Below are 21,609 nucleotides of genomic sequence, written 5' to 3' on the forward strand. Positions count from 1 at the left end.
TCATCTTATGTATTAACATTAGCAGAGGAGCTCAGGAACAAACTGTATTTCTTCATCTCTCTGAAGTGGTGTTAAAATATTGATGTTATTAGTTGAAGAACCAAGAATAAAATGACCCCTTAGGGAAGAGGGAGGGATTGAGATTGCCTGACTGCTATGTTGAAATAAGTATTTGACAGCATTGTATTTCAGAGAAACTGAATTTACACACACCTCAACTCAATAGTATGTGGTCTCTCTTTATACCTGTTTATATCTCTTTGTATCTCTGCTCTACCTGTTTACTGAATCAGCAGCTGCTGATTCAATAAACAGGTAGAGCAGCGATATGGATTACTTATTTGCAGTTCCACCATCACTGTTAATGCTATTTTAGTTTTTTCTTTCACATTGCATTGTTTTGAGTTTCATTTTCCTCTTTTCACTAGCTGCTATGATTGATCTTACTGTGTAGTGAATAAAAAAAATATTGGTTGAGATTTTTTAATAATTCAAAGAGAAATTCCAATGGACCTACTACTTATCTAATGCCAAATTCATAAATATATGATAAACATTTTATTGTAAATTGTAAAGTAGGAGAACATTTTAGAAAATGCAACCATTTGTATCATTTTCTAGCTATAAAAATAGATCTCCCACAGTTTATTATTAAACAGAAAACAGTTTATATATATATATATATATATACACACACACACACACACACACACACTTCTCTGAATTTTAGTTCAGAGAATACTAATAGTACATAAATATTTTTAATTTGATGGATGATTGAAAACTACTCAAAATGATCATGAATGGCACAGAGTGTTTTATGCCCTGGAAAGTTTGTTTTCAGGGTGGAAGTGAAAAGCTTGGCTTTGGATGGTTGTGTGGACAGCATTTGCACTTTTCACCCAGCAAAGTGAATTCAAATCCAACTGCGGCATGGATGCATGTGGATGTTGATGGGTAATGTTTTTCATTAAATTTTCATATTTAGTGGACCATGACTACTTTCATGATTATAAGAAGTCCAGAAATGACTTGAAAATGTATTATGTTTTATCTCTGTAGTCATTAGCCCACTCACAAAATTGTGCACTATTGGTTCTCAATATTTCTGTTATCATTAAAAGTAAAAGTGAAAAAGAACTATTCCATAATATATGAGAACCAAAATTGACATTATTATTTTTTTTTTTATGTTTAAATTAATTTTATTTTTATTTTGGAGATTGTGGAATTTGAGCTGTTTCTTGTCAGTATATACTCCATTCCTTTTATTTTATTGATTCAGGTGACTGGAAACATCGGCATGCAGGTTTAATGTCTGTTTCAGCAGTAGGAGAGGGTTGTCATAAGCAAATGGAGACATTACTTCCTCAGATTGTTGAAGGTGTACTACCATATCTTCAAGATTTAGTAAGTGAACTATCCAAGAATTTCTGATTCAGTAATGATCATACATGTTACCATTCTTTTATAAGCAGAGATTTATGAAAACATATGCATTTACACATCCTTGAATTCTGTAGTGGAACAGGTAAAATGCAATTAAAATTTCCACTGCATGCTATACTACTACTACCATCAGATTGTCAAAAGGAGCAGAATATATAATATTTTGCTTTTACTTCTGTTATTTTTATTTATTTTTATTTTTTGGATTATTAAGGTCTCTAGCATGTTCACAATATAAAAAAAAAAACATTGTAGACTTAATGAAAAGTTATATGCCCAAGCCACCTTGAAAGTATCAAGGGTTGAGTATATAAGCAGTCAAAACATTGCTAGATTTTGTTACTCTGAATGCACTTTTTTTGTTGAAGCACATCATCCTTGTTTGATTTTGTACTTCAATTTTCAGTTATAAATTATGCCAATCAGATAACCAAACCCTCCGATTTAACCAGTCCTTGAATAGGTTAGCATGCCACTTGATCCTAGAACTGGCACTATGTAATTGTGCATTCATTATTATTTAAAATTAGAGATGAAAAAAAACTTATATGAAAACAATTTTAGCGATGTGAAATTTTTGTCTTAATATCTACCCCATCTTTAATACAGTGACAGCAGAGCACAATTAAATACAAATAGCAGAAGCATTTTACAAAGCACTTTAGTTTAAATAAGAATACTAATGGTCCATAAAATTTCTAATTAATTAATTAAAAATTGTGTGTGTGAAATAAAAAAATTAATAAATTAGAAATTAAAAGAGATTGATACAATATTTCCATGGAGAGGATAACTGAAGGCCATCAGATCTGTTTAAATTCAGATGATGTAAAAGATCCCATGGCTTTCTTTATATAAACATTCCATATGAGATCTACTCTTTTGTAAGAGTTCAGTTTCTTCAAATGTAGTCTGTTCAAAATGTTCAGCCAGATTGCTCAGCTTCATGATTCTTGATTATAAGATTGATGTTCTTCATGGTAGACAGGAGCAAGGGATCTGGGACAACTGGAAAGTTCACATGACGAAGCTTGTCTTTAGTTGAAGAAAGGAATGTTGAAATCATTCTGGCTGAAAGGACACCACCATATTGAGAGGCCTCAAAATTTTAGTGATGCGTTCAGATATACCTTTAATATAAGGAAGTGGAATCTGAAAGATTTCTTCCTCAAGCATACAGACTAGGACCCCAAAACTGTTAAATGCCTTGTGGATAAAGGAATTGTTAAAGGAATTTTTTAGAAAGGCAGATTTGATATAATTCAATTCTTAGTGTAAAAAGTCCTCTGTAGAACATGAAGTATGAGCACAGTATAATAAGGTCCTAATGGTTCAGAGGTTCAGACACCTGGATGATGATGTAGAGTTGCATGGATATGATCAGTATACATTTCTTTTCAAAAAACTGAGAAATGCAAACCATTATCAGGCTGATGAATCAGTAAATGTAGAAAGGTTAGCCAGTTATTTTTCTTTTCCTCTAGATTGAACTGAATTCTAGAATGAATTGGATTTACTTTTGAAACAAAAATTTTAAATTAGATGGAGAACCATTGCATATCACATACATCATCAATCTATCCAAAACATACTGTAGGTTTGGGAGAAATGTCATTAAGGAGACAATCATCAAATGTCCCATGAAGCAGTTGACAAGTATAGGAAAATCAGGACTTCCCATAGCTGTATCCTCAATCAGCTGATATAATTCATCTTAAACACTAAAATAACTGAAATATATAACATTAAAAAAATTTGATGTCAGGGGTAAATTTTGTTTAAATAAATTATATCTATCAAAGGAATGTTAGTGCAAAGAGATACTGTATCCAAGCTAATCATAATATTTGAAGGGCCCAGACAAAGATTTTGGAAAGAACTGGGTTCTAATCCCATCTAGGATATAAAGAAACTTTATCAGAGCTTTTCAGCTGGAAGTGAGTTAGCTGGTCTCGTGTGAAGGTGGCAGGATTTTCCCTTCTGCATATTGCAGAAATAAATTTGAGGCATGGTGGGGAATATGAAGATTTAAAGCAATGATGCTTGCACATATCAGTTAGAGAACATTTTGAGAAGTTTCTGTTATTAAGAAGTTTTTTTTTTTTTTTTTGCATATGGATTATGTGACTTGTTTATTATTTCGTTAATAATAATTTTTACTATTTTCAGTGAATTAATACATTTGGCTCATGTTTCCTTAGTCATATAAGGTTAAATAAGTATTGATATGCATAATTACTGTTTCAACTATGTTTTTTGTCTTTTTAGCATCCACGTGTTAGGTATGCTGCTTGTAATGCATTAGGACAGATGGCTTCTGATTTTGCTCCAGTTTTTGAAAAGAAATTTCACGATAAGGTATTGTTTATATTTCTATTTCATCATTAAAGGAATTTTTTAGAAAGGCAGTATGATAATAAAGTTTCATGTTTTCATTTCAGTAGCAATCTTTTGCTTAATATTTACATTTGTTGACATTTTTGTTAACAGAAGATTTGCAAATGAAACGTCGTCTTCATCATCAAATTCCTGCCATGTAACCTCAAGGCGTGTACAGGATATGATATTACTACATGAAAAATTTACATCATTACTAACTTCCTATCTGCAATTTTCCTCCAAATCAGTCTGTTACTTATCAAGACTCCAACATTATCAGATCTTATATTTCTATCGTCTAACGCACTTTGTACCATATCAATCCACCTATATCTTGGTCTTCCTCTGGGTCGTTTTCCTGCCAGCCTGGCAGAGAACACTTGTTTTGCTAATCTTTCTTCGCCCATTCTGTTTAAGTGACCATACCACCTGAGATTAGCTCTGCTAACGCATTCCTGGATGCTGACAATGTCAAGTTCTTTCCTAATATCCTCGTTTTTAATATGATATTGCCATTGATGCTATCTGTTCACGCCTCTAATCTTTCTCAGGACTCTCATATCTGTGGTCTCTAGTCTTTGGTCAAGTGTTTTACTTCTGACCCAGCTCTCAGATCCATAAGTTAAAACTGGTTTCAACACTGTCTTGTATACAGCTAATTTAGTGTTCCAACTAATTTCTCTCTTATTCCATATGAATTTATTCAGTTGACTTCCCACCATACCAGCTTTGCTGATTCTGTTGTCTATTTCTATATTTAATTTACCATCTTCACTAAAAATCGTGCTTATGAAGCTGAAATGTTTTACTTGTTCCACTAAATTCACAACACAGTTGACATTTTCAATGATTCTACCTATTTTCATTGTCTTTGTCTTTTTATTGCTGACCTTCATACCATATCAATTACAACAGCTATTCAATTTAGTCAGAGAATTTTGCAGACTTGTAGTGGATTTATTTAGAAGTAAAACATCATCTGCATAAAGCAAAGAGCTGACATTAACATCTCCAATTTTGATATCATGTTAATACCACTTTCCTTCATAATGTGATCCATATACATAATGAATAACAGAGGGGATAATGTACATCCTTGTCTCATACCAGATTTAACATTAAACCATCTTCCTGTGCTTCCTTCAATTCTAACTGCTGACTTACAACTCAAATAAAGACTAAGTATTGCTTGATATAATGCCCCTTTGACACCATATAACTGTAGCGTATTGAATAGCTTCTCTCATGGCACCTTGTCATATGCTTTTTCCAAATCGACAAAACTTAATACAGATTTTTGTTATATTCCCAGGACTTTTCAACTATTTGTTGTAAAGTGAAGATCTGAACCTGACAGCCTCTATTTGGCCTGAATCCAGCTTGTTCTTCACCAAGCTTTTCTTCCACAATTCTTCTCAACCGTTTCTCAAGTATACTTGCATAGATCTTACCAGGAACACTCAGTAGGGAAATACCTCTGTAATTCTCGCATTCAGTTTTATTACCCTTTTTATATATGGGTACTATGAGAGCTCTACTCCAATCATCAGGAATTCGTCCCTCTCTCCAGGCTTTCCGAACTATGCAGTGCAGCCACTGTAAGATTCTTATACCACCATGCTTCAGCATTTCTGGTCGAATATCATCTACTCCTGCCTGCATTTCCACATTTCAAACCTTTGATGGCTTTTTCTACTTCAAGTATGGATATGTATTCCTGACCGCATGCCTAGTCAGTGTTTTTTACCACTGTGCTGTCATCACTGCATGTTTCATTTAGCAGTTTTTCAAAGCAATTACTCCATACTTTTAAGGATATCTCTTTCTCCCGTTTTCATATTACCTTTATCATCTCTAACTCCTTTTACAGCACTCTTTTCTCCATTCTTAAGCTTCTTCAACAACCTCCAGAATATTTTGCCACCTTCTTGATATTTATTTTCTATATTCTTGCCAAAGTCCTCCCATGACTTTTGTTTAGCTAGTTTTACACATTCTTGCATTTGTCTCTGTATTCTCTAAGAGCACAAGCTGACTTATTTGAGAGCAACTTTTGATATGGTTTTTTTCTTTTCCTTCACTGCCTCTCTAACTTCCTGTGTCCACCAGGGAGTTCTGATTTTTTTATCCTTGCCTCTCTGGCGAATCAATCAATGTTTTCTTCAGAGTTTGCCTCTGAATCTCCAAGGTTTGATTCCTGTTCTCAAACTCTTTCATTTTTTCTTCAATAATGTTTGTGTATTTTAGTCTACAGTTCACATCTGAGAGCTGCTCAACTTTTATTCGCTTTAAAACTTTCTTGCATGTTATTCTTTTCAATATGAAATTCAATTTTATCCTGCTCAAGACCAAATAGTGATCACTTCCAATTTCAAATCCTCTGTACACTCTGGTGTCCTGCACCAGGGAGAAAACATCACTATCAACAATAACATAGTCAATGAGACTTTTCTTATTCCTTGCCTCATGTGAATTTGTGCACATTTTTATGCTGGAACATGGTGTTAGTAATAACCAGTCCATGTCCTGAGTAGAAATCCAACAGGTATTTGCTATTATTATTAGCTTCGCTCTTTTCTCCAAATTTTCCCAAAATATTTTTGTATGCTCACAATCATTTTCTACTCTGCTATTTAGATCCCCAACAAGGACCAACTTTTCCTTTTTCATTGTGTCAGTTACTTTTCTAAAGCCTCAAAAAATTCTTCCACTTCTACCTTAGTAGAACCTTCTGTGGGACCATAGGCACAAATAAGTCTCAGTGTCCAGTTCCCCATTCTCATATTTGCCCACATTACTCTACTTGGGAGTGACTGCCATTCAAGAAGATTAGCCTCGTATTTTGTGTTGAATACCACGGCTACTCCTTCTTTTCCTTGATTGTCATTGCCTGAATATAACATTTTGTATTTACTTCTCTTAAAGATCTCACCAGTTTTTGTCTTTTTTTTGTTTCAGTCACCCCGGTACTACATCGGTACTATTGATAGTACCTCTTTAACTCTGGTGAAGATCAGTTGGGGTTTGTTTTCAGATTTGTTCCAGTAGCTGACTTTTTGCTGTTTGCCCTGGTTCCCTGGCGAAAACAATGGGGGCCTTGTTTAACCGGGCGACACCCCAGTCAGCATGAAATTTTGTCATGTCGTACCATCATTTTTTATTTTTGTTTTACCAATAAGAATATAATTTGGTCATCTAAATCCCAAATTGCCAGCCCATCCTCGTTCGTTCAGTATCCAAGTAGATACCCAACAGAGTGCACCACGAGAAGGTGAGGATTGGACATTAGGTCAGAAGCCCTGGTTGGTTCTCCGCATTCCTTTAAAGGCTATGTGGAGGTCTCCTCTCAGTTATACTGCTTTGACCCTTAAGCAAATGAAACGTGTGTCCACTAAATTTGTGCCTTGTTTGCTCACAGAGGATAAAAAAAAAAAAAAAAACATCATGTGAATGTTTGCCTCCAATTGAGGGAGGAGCACATTCTTGATGACCATAACTTTCTTTCGAAAGTTGTGACCAAGGATGAGTCTTGGCGTTACGGTTATCATCCAGAAACAAAACAAGCATCAAGCCAGTGGAAACATGGAAATTCACCGAGACCTAAGAAGGCATGTCAAGTTTGATCAAATGTCAAGACAACGTTGATTTGTTTTTTTTTCGGGTGAATGGAATTGTATACAAGGAATTTGTTCCTCCCAGACAGACAGTGAACCAACATTTTTATCTCAACATTTTGAGATTGCTTGATAGTGTGTGATGAAAACGGCCAGAAATGTGGAGTAGCAGAGGTTGGGTGCTGCACCTTAAATGTCCCAGCCCACATGGCAGTTGTTCCCCACCAGGAAAGGGCAATGATTCGTTGATGTGAATAAAGTGAAAGAAAAGTCACTGGATTCCATAAACAGTATTCCAGTTGAACAATTCCAGAACTGTTTCCAGCAGTGGGAAAAATCATTCAGAGAAGTGCATTGACTCACATGGAGAGTACTTTGAAGGAGACTAGAATATGGTAATATAAACTCTAGTAAAATTTTTTTAAAAAAATAATTCCGGTTATTTTTGAGTACCGATCTTAGTTTTAAATTTATAATGTTTTATTCAAAGTAGTTCTCTCTTTAGAGTTCAAATGTTGAAAACAGTGGTCATAAATTGGCAGGAACACTTGGAGGGCTTTGTTTTGTATATTGTTTTGAGTTGCTGCCATGAGTCAGTCTTGGAATGGTATCACATCATCAGATAGCAGCCTTTCAGTTGTGCCTTGGAATTTTTTTTTTTGTGTGTGTGTGTGGGGGGGGGGGTTTGCACACAGCCAAGTTCAGAGTATGGTGGTTGCAATAGTATACTGATTAAAAAATGAAAAAAAAATTAAAAAAACCTTCCCATCATTGGCTTTGAGCATTATCACATAAGAGTAGTCAACTTCTTTCTTTGTTGATACTAAGGCTACACATTACCGATTCTCTTTAGCGAAGGTTCAGATCACCTGCATAAATAGCATAGTTTGCCAATTTGAGCATACTGAGCAATTCCTTTTCTGCAGTAACAGTGGAATTATGCACAGTTTCTTTTGCTGTTGTAGAAAACAATTAGCATTATTTTGATTTTTGGCCTTTCTCAGCAAACTTTTTTGACAGAATTGACAGATTTTTTTTACTTGTGTATCATATTTTATTTCTTAGTTTTGGGTTCATACTGAAAATACCACATCTCATCACTTATAACAATCAAATTCATGAACTTTTAGGTGTTTCTTTCAGCATTTTCAAACCATATAGAAAGGAAACCTTTGCTTCCTAGCAGAGATATTCTGCAGTCATTTTGCACATCAGTTGTTGGTTATGATTTCCTTAATTTTCAACCAATTAATGTGCATACTTTTTTATGGACTTCCCTAATTTTTCTTAGAACTCTCATGTTTGTGATCTCTCGTCTTTGATCATCTGCTTTTTTCTAACTCAGCTTTCAGATCCATAAGTTAAAATTAATTTGAAAACTGGATTGTATATTATTACAACTTATTTATTTATTCATTCCAGATTTGCTTATTCTATTGTTTATTTCCATATGTAATTTGCTATCTTCACTAGAAATTGTGCCTAAATGGATAACCGAAATGTTTTACTTGTTTACTATATTTTGTATTCAAGATTTAGCTGATGTTTTCAATGTTTCTGCTTTTTGATGATTTTCATACCAAATTTGTCACATCTTATCAATTTAGTTAAGGAATCTTGTAGACCTGTACTGCATATGCACTGTGACATCTGCAATTTTAATTTAAAAATTTTTATTGCCAGGTTACAAGGTCTCATACTTGACACTTAACAAGAAATCATATTCTTATTTTAATCCTTTACCCAACTGCAAACAAACAGTTTATGTATTTATCTTTATGACTAATCTACTTATATATATAGAAGGTGTTGACTGTTGTTGTCAAATGTCAAATAAAGGTCAAAATGCCTTAGTATTCCATAATGCAAAAACATTGGAAGGGGCTATGACCCAGGCTGATTTTGACCTTTATTGAGATCTCACCACTGAGACCCAGCTCCAAGAAGAGACCAAGGTATTGCCAAAGTCATGTTTTCTGTACATTACATACAGTAAAACCCCATTTTACATTCCCGCAATTTATGTTTTCCTGCCATTTACGTCATTTTTCATTTGTCAGAAAATATTGTTTTCCCGCCATTAACAACTTGATGTAGACGTTATTTCCCGTGATTTGCGTTTTTTTTTCTCAGGTGGCAATACCGATTTTCAAATCAATTTCCTCCCATTCAAATCAATTTCTGTGGAAATCTGTACGTTTATGTTCCCAGATGGTGTTGCTTTCGACTGTAGTTTCATTTCCGCCATCACGGTGACTTGCATGCTTGCAGTAGTGATGAGTGATACCATGATTTTTCAATCACAGTACGAATTGATATTGCAGAATTTCTGCTAAGTAATTTAGCGTGTGAAAGTTGCTTTCAAGTTGTGGTGGTGGATGAACCATGTTAGTAACATGGAGAAAAAGACAGAAAATGTATTTTGGTAGAAGAAAAGATGGCAATTCTGCGACGTGTAGATTGGCATGCTGGTACACGTGTGCATTCAGCAAAAGATCTTGGACTCTCCATGTCCACTTTGAACACGATAGTAAAAAAATAGGTCAAGCATTGAACTCAATGCAAAGCAATCTGGCCTTGTGTCAAAAAAATGAAAATATATCCGGACATCGACATATGATGAATTGGATAAACTGGTGGCGGGGTGGTTTGTTTCTACGAGAGTGTCGGGTATTCCAGTCGATGGTGCTATACTCCAAGCGAAAGCCCTTGAATTTGCTGCTTGGTTGGGGATTAATGGTTTTACTGCGTCAAATGGATAGATTGATCGTTTCAAGACTCATCACAATATTGTGTATAATCAAGTGTGTGGAGAAAGTAATAGTGTTGCAGGGGAAACTGTAAACCAGTGGAAACATGAACTAAAGACTATTATTCCGGACTACGAACCGAAAAATAATTTCTATCTTCATGAAACTGGGCTCTTTTATAACATTCTGCCAAGTAAAACATTCTGTTTTAAAGGAGAGAAGTCTCACGGTGGAAAACTCAGCAAGCAGAGGGTAACTGTTTTGCTCATGGTCAATGCTGATGGATCAGAAAAATTATCTCCACTGGTAATTGGTAAATTTAAAAAGCCAAGGTGTTTTAAGAACGTGAAAAATCTGCCTACAAAGTATGATGCCAACAGCACAGCATTGATGACCAGCAGCATCTTCACATCCACCATGCATGCTCTGGATGCTGAAACAGGGGTAAATCACCGCAAAATACTACTACTGCTAGACAAATGTCCTGCACATCCTATAGATCTGCAGCTCAGAAACATTAGATTAGTGTTTTTCCCCTAATTGTGCAAGTGAGCTTCAGCCATTAGATCTGGGCATCATCCATGCATTTAAATGGAAATAAAAAAAATGCTTGTTGAAAAAGCTGTGTTTATGCATGATAATGGTATGGACCCAAAACAAATCACCATATCAATCCTTGATGCCATGGATTATGTGGCTAAACTGTTTCCGGAAGGCAGAAGTTATGTTTGTGGAAGAGGAGGAACAACTACAGGAGGAGGAAGAAGATATGTCGGAGCCCAACAACTGGTATGAGATGGATGAGGCTTCCTCATTTCAAGACTATTTTGATGTTGATGCTGGTGTGATCACATCAATGGTACCAAGTACAGAAGACATCCTTTCCAACCGCCTTGGTGAAGAAGAAGAGGAAGAAGTGATTGAAGAAGACTGTGATCAAGAACCTACCGTCCCTACTAGTAAAGAAGCAATGGAAGCTATCTCTGTTTTGAGGCGGTATATTGCAAGTGCATCAGGAGACGATGGGTATTTAATGCCTTATACACTGTGGAGAGGCAGATGGAACTTATAAGAGTGCAGAAAAAGCAAAAACAATCAACAAGTAAAGATTTTTTTAAAATAGATAAATGTAAGTAATTGTAAATTCATTTATTTCCAGTTATTAAATTTTGTAATCTAGTATGTAGACTCACATACTAGCAGTAAGTCATCTTTTAGCCTTTTTTTAATGTTTTTTTACATTTCCTGTTATTTACACTTTTTTCCATCAGTCCCCCTGGAAAGTGTAAAAAAAGGAGTTTTACTGTAGTAAAATGGTATCACACATTAAATACTTGAGATAAGAGATAATGTAAAATATTTTATCACGGAATTACAAAGTATATTATACTTCACAAGAAATTATGTTCCTGCTTTAATCCTTTATCTAAGCATAAGCAAACAAAGTTTGCTAGTGAGCTAATCTTCAGGCATACCCTAGTCATGGCATGTCAGATTCCGACAACTGTCATATAGTGAATCGCTGATTATTTTTCACTTGTAGATATATGTATTGGTTTAATAATATTTTTTAGCAGTCATATGTGTGCGTAAATGACATAAATATAAAGCCTCTATTTACATCAGAGGGGCACAAATTAAAAGTTCAGAATAATTTTTGAAATGAAAGTTATTCTGAACTTGGTTGGCTTAAGGAAACACGCCAACCAGTTTGGTCATCATTCTGCACCATCAAAAGTTTTTCAGTTTCAGCAGTAAAATTTTCCTGCTTATGATAACTATAGTATTAACTAATGTAGCACTTAGAGCTTTATCTTTGTTTTTAACAACTATCAACAATAGTGTGAAGTAGGTTTAGCCTATGGCCTATCTCATTGTTCAATGCATTATTATCACTAAATTTAATAATTTTAATTTGCCCACACATGGTACTAGTGTGCTATAGGTCTTGTGGTCTTTCGTGTGTGGACCATATATATATATATAAAGTAATGTTTGTACATCTTTACATGGAAGCAATCACACGCTTAATTTGAATTTTATCTGTCATTATTAACAATAATAATAAAATAGTTTATAATTTGCAGTGAAATGCCAAAGAGATGTAGTGATCTACAACATTGTAAACAAACAGTTCAAGAAAAAAAATACACATCGGTTAATTTAGCTACATTATGTCTCTATTTTTTTTTTTTTTTTTGGTCATAATTGAAAAGCTTTATGACTGGATCATCACAAAGTGAAGTGTCTTAAGGCAGGGTATCACTGTAGATGCTTGATTTCACATCAGTTGCCTCTCTGGTCCTTCCCATAATGCGTTATGAGGTATTGAGACATCTTATGAGAAATCAACAGTCTCTTTATGCAAGTATACTAGTTCTCAAGATACTTCATTTGTAAATTTTGTTTGCTTATGGGACTGAAGTGTATAAAAGGAATATGATTTCTTGTCAAATATTATTATTATTATTATAAGAAACCTGCAGGTCTCTTGTTGACTTGTCAGCTAAATTCCAAATTGCCAGCTTGTCCTTATTTGTTCAGTATTCAAGCAGATAAATACTAAGGTGCAAGACAAGAGTTTGGACATTAGATCAAAAGTCCATCCTGCCTTTCTTAGAAGGCTATGTGGAGTCTGTCTAGTTTCTGAATCCTTTCTATTATTTCCTGATCGCCAAGAAATCCATGTCGCCACATCATCTAGTCCCAAGGCCAATGTGGAGGGGGGGGGGTAAGTATTGTTTACATGTGATTCCTGATTTGCTGTACAAAGCAAAACTAGTTATGCTATGATATGGAGAGAAAACCAGGGATACATTATCATTCCTCAGTTATCTGTGAAAAGGACAATTCTGGCAGAGTGTGATGGTTTGAAGAGGTATCTCACTGGGTGGACTCATTGACCTGTATCTGCTTCCTAGTGGAACCACAAATCCTGCATCTTATAAAGATGAGATCTTGGACCCTGGATATTCTTCTGTATGTATGTATGTATGTGCAATAGGAGAGAAACTTCAGCTATAAGACAATAATGCTCGTCCTCATCAAACAACTCATGGACGAATATCTTCAATTATCATATCATATCAGACTATCATATATGGATTAGCCAGCCAAGTCTTCTGACCTTAATCCTATTGAGCATGTCTGGGATGCTCTATGTAGGTGTGCTGCTGTTCTCATCCACCCTCTCCAAAACCTTGAGGGATATAAGAGAGCCTTGCAGTAGCAATGGCTATTATCATCGGAGCTCCTGGACACTGTTATAAACAGTGTGAAACATCATTGTAAGCAGTGGCCACATTCCTTATTGAGGTGCTTTGGCAATCTCATTTTAACTTTTGTTTATGGCCATTGTTTTCATGTATACTCATTTGTTAAAATGAAAGTATTTATTTACAGTTTTTGTGGGTACTTTCACATCTCATATCATACTGCTTTTCACCAGATTGCATGGAACTTCATCATACAGTTTTTGAGTTATTGTGATTTTTCTCTCTGTTCCTTAATTTATGGAAACCAGTGTATATTAGTAAAAATATCTTTACATTATATTTTGTACAGCTTATATCTCTGATGCTGCAGTTATTGGTGAAATATAATGAATAACATAATTTATGCAACCATCCAAATAATGACAAAAACTGACTTATTAGTTTCTAACTAAATTCCTTAAGTACACAAGCATTTGCATCTTTTTTTTTTTTTGACATGTGTCCAAAAAAAAAACTACTATAAAATAATTTACATTGTAAGATACTGAAGTTTTACTTCAATATCTTTTATGAATTTTAGTTTTAAAATTTCATTTGTCTCTTCTAATTTTGAAGGTAATACCTGGATTATTACTTCTGCTTGAAGACAATAGGAGTCCTAGGGTTCAAGCTCATGCTGGTGCTGCTCTTGTTAACTTTTTTGAAGATTGTCCTAAAGGTGTAATTTCTCCTTATTTAGACAGTATAGCAGAAAAATTGGAAGTTGTCCTGAATTCAAAATTTAAAGAAGTAAGTAGAAGTTGCAAAACATATATATATTAACTTATTCATACTATTTTTAGCATACAGGAAGTGTCCTTTTGATGAAAATAACGTCCAATGCTTAACTGACTGTTTTATGCTAAATGATAGCTCTGAGAAAGGCATCATCCTTTGACCATTATCAAGAAGTTTAAATTGGGGTGGGGGGGGGGGAGAATGCTGCAATTATCTTTTCTCCTTTTTCTTATTTTTATTTTATTCTCTTTTTTTTTGTATGTTGAACAAGAAATGTTTTTGAAAGTAGTAAGAGTGGCACTATCTGCCTATCTATCCTCTTCACAAGCAACCTGCTTCATATAAGACAGAAATAGGTGCATCTTCTTCAGTTATCCCTGCCTTGGTTCCATTCTCAGTACATGGCCACTCCTCTTCTATCTTCATCTTTTTATATGCTTGCAATACTTTTTTGTTTTGTATTGTCTGTATTACTCATTATTTTTATGTGTTGGGGCCAAAATATTTTTAATATTTTACTCAGATGCTTTAAGACCATTTAGTTCAGCTATCCGTTTGTGTCAGTTTCAATGTCTTGCCATTTAACAGTACCTTTACATTTCTTTTGAAAATTCTTATTTTGGTTTTATTTTGTTATTTGAATGAATTCAGAAATTTATTCACTCTTTTCAAAGTAGTATTTACTTTTTTTTTCAATCTTTGTGTTTATCTTTGTCAGTTTCACTTTCAATATAAACTCCATTATGTAAAATTCTTTACTTCTACTGTATGCACAGGGTACTTTATAATTAGGGTCAATTTTAATTTCTTTCTTGCATTTGTTGTTCACTTTAAGAGCTTTTGTTTTATTCCTATTTGAGTCCAACTGTTTTCATTATCCTAAATGCTTCTGATTTTACTTTGATATATATATATATATATATATATATATATATGAATGTTTTATGGGATTTAGATTATGAGGACAGATTGCAGGTATGTGAATTACAGATGATCAAGAAGAGAAAGAGGAGTGATATGATAGAGGTATATATAAACTTTTGAATGAACTTTTGAGTGTTATAGGATATTGTCTGATGAAAGTTTTCATTATGTGAAAGGTGGGGAGAGAACATGGGTGCATCCATGGAAGTTAAGTTTGTTTGCAGTTAAGAAAGGGATAAGAGCTAGGTTTTTCTCTCACAGAAAGTGAGTGATGGAATAGTTTGCCTTTAGGGGGGTAGTGAGTGCATATAGTGTGAATGAATTTAAGAGAAGGTATGACAGTTTAGACCATATAACCAGGAGGAGGGAGTCCCACAAAGTTCAGTTTTAACTTTTGATGAGTCCTTGACTCCCTGTAGGTTTCAGATGATGATGATGATGATCATCATCATCATCATGAACTATGGCGTGAAATTCCATTTTATTTCTCTCCTTGTGCATATAACTCTCATAATCCATTCATTGATTGCTATAGAAGTAAAGTGACTATAAAAGTAGTCACAGCACTGTCTCACACTGGTCCTTATCTCAAACTTTTCTGATGTTTGCTGTGCATTAAAAACATGGCTTTTACTTTTTTTTACAGCAGTTTTGTTTATTATTATTATTGCATATTTTTGAGGAATTTCTAATTATCAGTCTCTCTCTCTCTTTATATATATTACACACACACACACACACACACACACACACACTGTCATAGGCTCTAGAAAATCTAAAGAAAATTTCAAGTATAAATTGTATACATTGTTCAATTATATTTCTTGAAATTTTATGAAAGCACTTTATTAAAGTTCACCTTAATTTATCGGCAACAGTTTCTTCAGTTTTTCTTAAACAGTTCTATTGATATCACTGTTGTAAAAGTTGACTTTTCTTTATCTGTTACATCTGTTTTTCATATTTAGATATTGGTTCAAATGTAATATTTAAATTCATGCTTATAGGATGTTTATCCATTATCGTACTTCTGATTTTATCAGTTACATTATTTTTTTTACACATTTAAAACTTCACTGAATTGCTCTCTTCATCTTTGTTTTATCTGAACTTTACCATCCTTATTAAGATGCATGCATGCATCAACATGTGACTAGATATTTAATGAATTGTCAATTACTGAAGTGAACATTGCTGTTTCTTAACCGATTAGGGTATGGATAACCCATTGTTAAGGTTAAGTTTGGCACAGAAATACAACCACACTCTTTTAGAAGAGGCATTGAATTTGTAGATGCTGCTGTGTAGTAACTTTGTGATTCCAAATGATCCAGTGGCTAATGTTGTTAATCCCATGATGTTATGCAATACCAGACTGATATTTACTCAGTTGAATATAAGTTTGCTGCTCTGAAAGACAATTTAAAATGGATGACTGTGTATATCCAAAATAGGATGTTAGCCAAACTTTGATAGACATCATTAACCACCACACTACTGGAGGAATTTTATCTTTAGGAGATGGTAAAATTAAGCTGATCCAGTTGAAAAGTTCTGTTGTTTAAGGGGAAAATTTCTTAAGACATGCTAGGATGTGACCTTAATATATGGAATTCATCTGTTCTCATAGAATTTGGGGTAGTGAGTGCATTGAAGACAAATTGATTTTGTCATCAATTTTTAGATTAGAGCTGTAGTCTCAGAACAGAGGTTTATTTGATAGTAGAAACTCCTTGCTATGAGATGTTTGTGATGAAGAGGTAATATAGGCTATTGATAGCAGTGATTTGATTATATGATATTATTGTTTTAGTTATGCAACTAGATTAATTGTATGAATATATTTTAATAATAGAAGTGATTATGATGAAAAGTTAATTGTGTATTTGTCCAGTTTGGATTTGTTAAGTATGTGTAAGGATGTCTGTATAAGTGAAACATTAGATATGAACAGAAATCTGAAAGTTGCACAACTGGATCATGTCATGCAGACCACAGAGGAGGTCTGCATGACCACAGAGGAGAGTATTAAAGAAAAGAAAAAGAATCATAGTGATAAATGTTTGTACAGAAATGCCAGGAGCACAAGGAACAAAGGAGTTGAGTTTGCTGCCTTTCCTTTCTGAATACAGTGTGACTTCAGATTATTGACATTAGTGAGACCTGGCTCTCAGAAGCAGATGCACTAACTGGTATTGAGTGTAGAGGATAGGATATTTTTAGAAAGGATAAACAAGAAATGATAGGAGCAGGATGATGTGATACCAGTGATATCAGATGGTTTGTCTAGTTAGGGCAGAAAACTATGATTACAAGACTAGTAACAATTTTACATGTATCAGTGAGTTTGAAGCAATCTGTGTGAAGTGGAGTCTAACAAGATTAAGTACATAATGGTGTGTTGTTACAGATCTAGTAGTTCTTTTGCTGGTGATGAAGAAATGTGTTAGCAAATCAACATGATGGCTTCTAAATGAGAAATCATCATAAGTGACTAATTATTCAAACATTGACTGGGTAGCAGTGAAATCTTATGAAAATGAGAAGCCAAATTTATTCAACTGTTGCAAGAACTTAAGCAGCATGTGATAGAAGATCAAAGAGTATTAGACTTTATTATAGTGTTTGGGGGGGGGGGGAAGGTCATTAAAGGACATGATAGTGATCATGCTGTACTGATCTGGGGATTGTGGATAGGTCTATGAATTTAGAGTTATATGGGTTACATGCTGAATGGGAGTCAGTGACTCATTGAGGTAGGCCACGTGTCATCCACACCAGCTCTCATACCTTCTCTTTAAACTCATTCACACTAGATGCACTCACCACAACAAACTGTTCTACTCACTCGCAGTTTTGTGAGCAAAAACTCTAGCAATCATTTTTTTATTAACCACACACAAACTTAACCTTCACAATTGCATCCATGTCCTCTCCCTACCTTCCATATAATGACAAATTTTATCAACTGATATTCTATAATGCCCACTCAAAAGTTTATAGACCTCTTTCATATTGCCCTTTTTATCCTGTCTACCAGTGTCTGCAGTGAACATACTCTGTCTATCCTCGTAATTCACATTCCATAATCCCAGTATTATCTTTATCTCTTCTTTGCATCCGTTCTGCAGTTTCTTTATATCCTCCAAACCAAGGAGACCAAATCTGTGCACAGTAGTCCAGGTGATGACATATGATGATCTTGTAGAGAGACAAAATAACTTTCATATCCTTGCACTTCAGTTTTCGTTTTCAACATCACAATTATCCTCTGAGTTGTATTTGCAATTTTTGTTTATGTGATCTTTGAACTTCAACTTTTTATCACCATAACTCTAAGATCTTTAGCCTCATCAGTTATACTTCAAGTTTAATCCTATTACAATATAATATGCCATTGGATATCTCATTGTGCTCAAGCGCATAACTTTATGCTTAAAAACATTGAATTGACAGCCTTTATTGTTTGCCCATGCAACCACCTATTCAAATCATCCTGTAAATACTATATGTCAGTAGCATCTCTGATTTTTCTGCTTATCTTTGTGTCATTGGTAAACAATTGATGAGGATCCTTTCAGGCCTTTTCCGATATCATTGATATTGGAAAAGGCCTGAAAAGATTAAACAACAGTGGTCCAAGGACCAGTCCCTGGGACATACCATTGGTCACCTTAAATCTGGCAGATTTACCCACCCTTCCCACACCACTTTTCAATAATTGTCTGACAGCCACCCACTTATCCAAACCAATAGTTTACATTCCAGTTCCATATTTTCCAGTTTATGCAACAGCCTTTCATGTGGTATATTATCGAATGCCTTAGCAAAGTCAAAGAATAACATGGTGTATCCATTCCCTTTATTCAGCTCAGCCATAATAGCATTGTTATAAAATATGAGAAAATTGCTCAAACATGACCTTCCTTTAGTAAACTCATGCTGCTCATGGCACAGTATAGCTTGTTTGTCTACCCATTTCTGTATGTGAGTTCTTACCAACTTCTCTAAAATCTTTATTTCTACACCAGAGATACTGATAGGTCAGTAGTTAGACTCATACGTTTTTGCACCACCCTTGTACAATGGAACTATCATACATTCCTTCAGTTATGACCAACAGAGAAGAATTCTAGGTTAGATCTCATAGTATCAAGGACGATGTCAATTTCAAAAATTATAAGGCCAGAGGTGTTTAAACTATTGTATGGAAAACTAAGTCTGAGTATGAATAGAAACTGGCTCTGCAATCTGAAGATTGCAACCTAAAAGAAGGAATTTTAGCCAGTAAATTATTTCTTTGCACATTCCTGTTCCTACGTAGCTTTTTTGCTCCAGAAACTTGGATATGAATCATAGTAGCAGCTAGAAAAATTTGAGCATGGATAACTTCTTTATGGGAACGAAAGCAACTGACATGCACTACTTGTAGAATGATTTGAATATGCTGTAATCATGGGCACATGAAATGGCTTTTGCACTTTGGTGTAATGAGATATCGAATGGCATTGTATTGGTAGATTTGTGCTAGAAGAAACTGACTAGACTAGGGATCTTGGAGTTTTAATAGATAGGAAATTGAAGTTTAAGTGTTATATAGCAAACACTTTATTTAGTGAAACCTGTGGGGTATCCATGACTATAGAAAAACGCATTTGCCAGAGTAAATTACTTTTTTATTATTATGGAAATATTTCATCTTATCTAACATAAGACATCATCAGTACAACTAATGAACAAAAATTGGATTCAAAATAGGAATTGGATTCAAAAAATAAAAAATGGTAGTGTGCATGCTTAAATTAGAATCCCTATATGTATACAGTTTGTGTGTGTGTGTGTGTGTGTGTGTGTGTGTGTGTGTGTGTGTGTGTGTGTGTGTGTGTGTGTGTGTGTGTGTGTGTTCATGGATTAAATTATTTAAATTAAAATATAGCAGATAAATTATTGAATACAATTGAGGATAACAATTTCTCACACTTTTAAAAAAATAGTGAGTCATTTCGATTAAGATTAGGTCTATGAAGTAAGGCTTCAGCACTTTCTTTATATAACCGTTCATATTTATATATGGATCTATGTAGTAACTTGGCATTTTGCCATTGGATCCTGTGATTAGCATTTTTGATTCCATGTTGTGCAAGGTCAGATTTGTGAGATTTGATAAGGCAGATGTGGTCTTGATGTTCAGAGATACATTTATTTATAGATCTTCCTGTTTGTCCATAGTAAGACAAGTTACACAAATATGGTACTTGGTATACACCAGGCAGCATCACCAATGATGCTGCCTGATGTATACCAAGTGATGTTAATCTTCACTTGGTGTATACCAAGTGAAGATTAACATGCATGCTGCTTTTGTTTGTTTTTTTGAATTCATTTCCTATTGTTGCTCATTAGTTGTACTGATGATATCTTATGGTATTCTTGTGTAGAGGCTTAAGTGCTGTGAGGACATTATGTTGGAGGTTTAATGGATTTTTTACAACACTCAGAAAGAATTAAATTAGAATTTAATACTCCTATATTTCGTCCTAGTCACTAGGACATCTACGGGGATTACAAAAACAATTAATGTAACATGCACACAAAAACTTACAATACTAAGCCCAACCACGTGGGTGACACTAAAGTCCTATCTAGGTGGAGCGCCCTCTATGGGCGGTAGTAGGTGGCCTGGAATGTAAGGTGGGACCTCTGGTGATGAGTGTTTCCCAAATCTTCGGAAGCTTAATGCAACCGTATTTGTTAAGATTTGGTTGGTTTCTGAGAGCTGCTGCTGCTTCTAAGAAAAGTCTCTCTTTCTTGAATTTGCTGTGGTGGAGCATGGTGGTTTTCTTCCATGAAACTCTGTGGGTGGTGTCCAAAACATGGTCAGCCAAGCCTGAATGGCCATAGTTGTGTTTAACGATGTACGACTTGTGTTCCTCCAGGCAGATGGATGCTGATCTGCCTGTCTGTCCAAAGTACGCAAGCTTACAGGAACAGAGTACTTTGTAAACTCCAGGCAGAGAGAGAGGGGGAGCTGATCTTTCGTAGAACGGATAAGGGTAGCAAGTTTGCGGTAGGGCTTATATGCTGTGTGTAGGTTATACTTTTTTAGTATCTTGGCTATTTTTTCCGAAGTGCCTCGGATGTAGGGTATGGTGATGGCATTTTTAAATTCTTGTTGACAAGAGGGACGGGGAATGGGGGAGGAATTAATTATTTTTTTGATACTGTGTTCACTGTAGCCATTGGAGAGGAAAGTTCTGTGTATGTGGTTAAGCTCAGTAGTGAGGGCGGTTCCACTGGAACAAAGATTGTGGGCTCTCTTGGTAAGGGTTTTAATGATGCCATATTGTTGTGTGGGGTGGTGGTGGGAGAGTTTGTGAATGCATCTGCCTGTGTGTGTGGGTTTTCTGTATACAGTGAAGGCAAGTGTATCATTGGGCAGGCGCGTGACTATGGTGTCTAGGAAGGGTAAACAATTGTTCTTTTCCTTTTCCATAGTAAACT

At 34.9% G+C, this 21,609-nt stretch overlaps 1 protein-coding gene across 1 annotated transcript in view; it reads left to right on the forward strand.

The window, feature by feature from the left end:
* Nucleotides 1-21,609, forward strand: part of Karybeta3 (karyopherin beta 3) — a 348,737-nt gene that overhangs the window by 132,759 nt on the left and 194,369 nt on the right. The window contains exons 11-13 of the mRNA XM_090396827.1: nucleotides 1,286-1,410; nucleotides 3,718-3,807; nucleotides 14,023-14,196. Of these exons, the coding sequence (XP_090252953.1) occupies nucleotides 1,286-1,410; nucleotides 3,718-3,807; nucleotides 14,023-14,196 (389 nt within the window). The remainder of the gene's footprint in view (nucleotides 1-1,285; nucleotides 1,411-3,717; nucleotides 3,808-14,022; nucleotides 14,197-21,609) is intronic.

The sequence above is a fragment of the Typopeltis vanoorti genome, chromosome 8 (genome assembly GCF_054136105.1).
Source record: "Typopeltis vanoorti isolate ZY-2024b chromosome 8, IOZ_Tvanoo_1.0, whole genome shotgun sequence".
Lineage (NCBI taxonomy): Eukaryota > Metazoa > Arthropoda > Arachnida > Uropygi > Thelyphonidae > Typopeltis > Typopeltis vanoorti.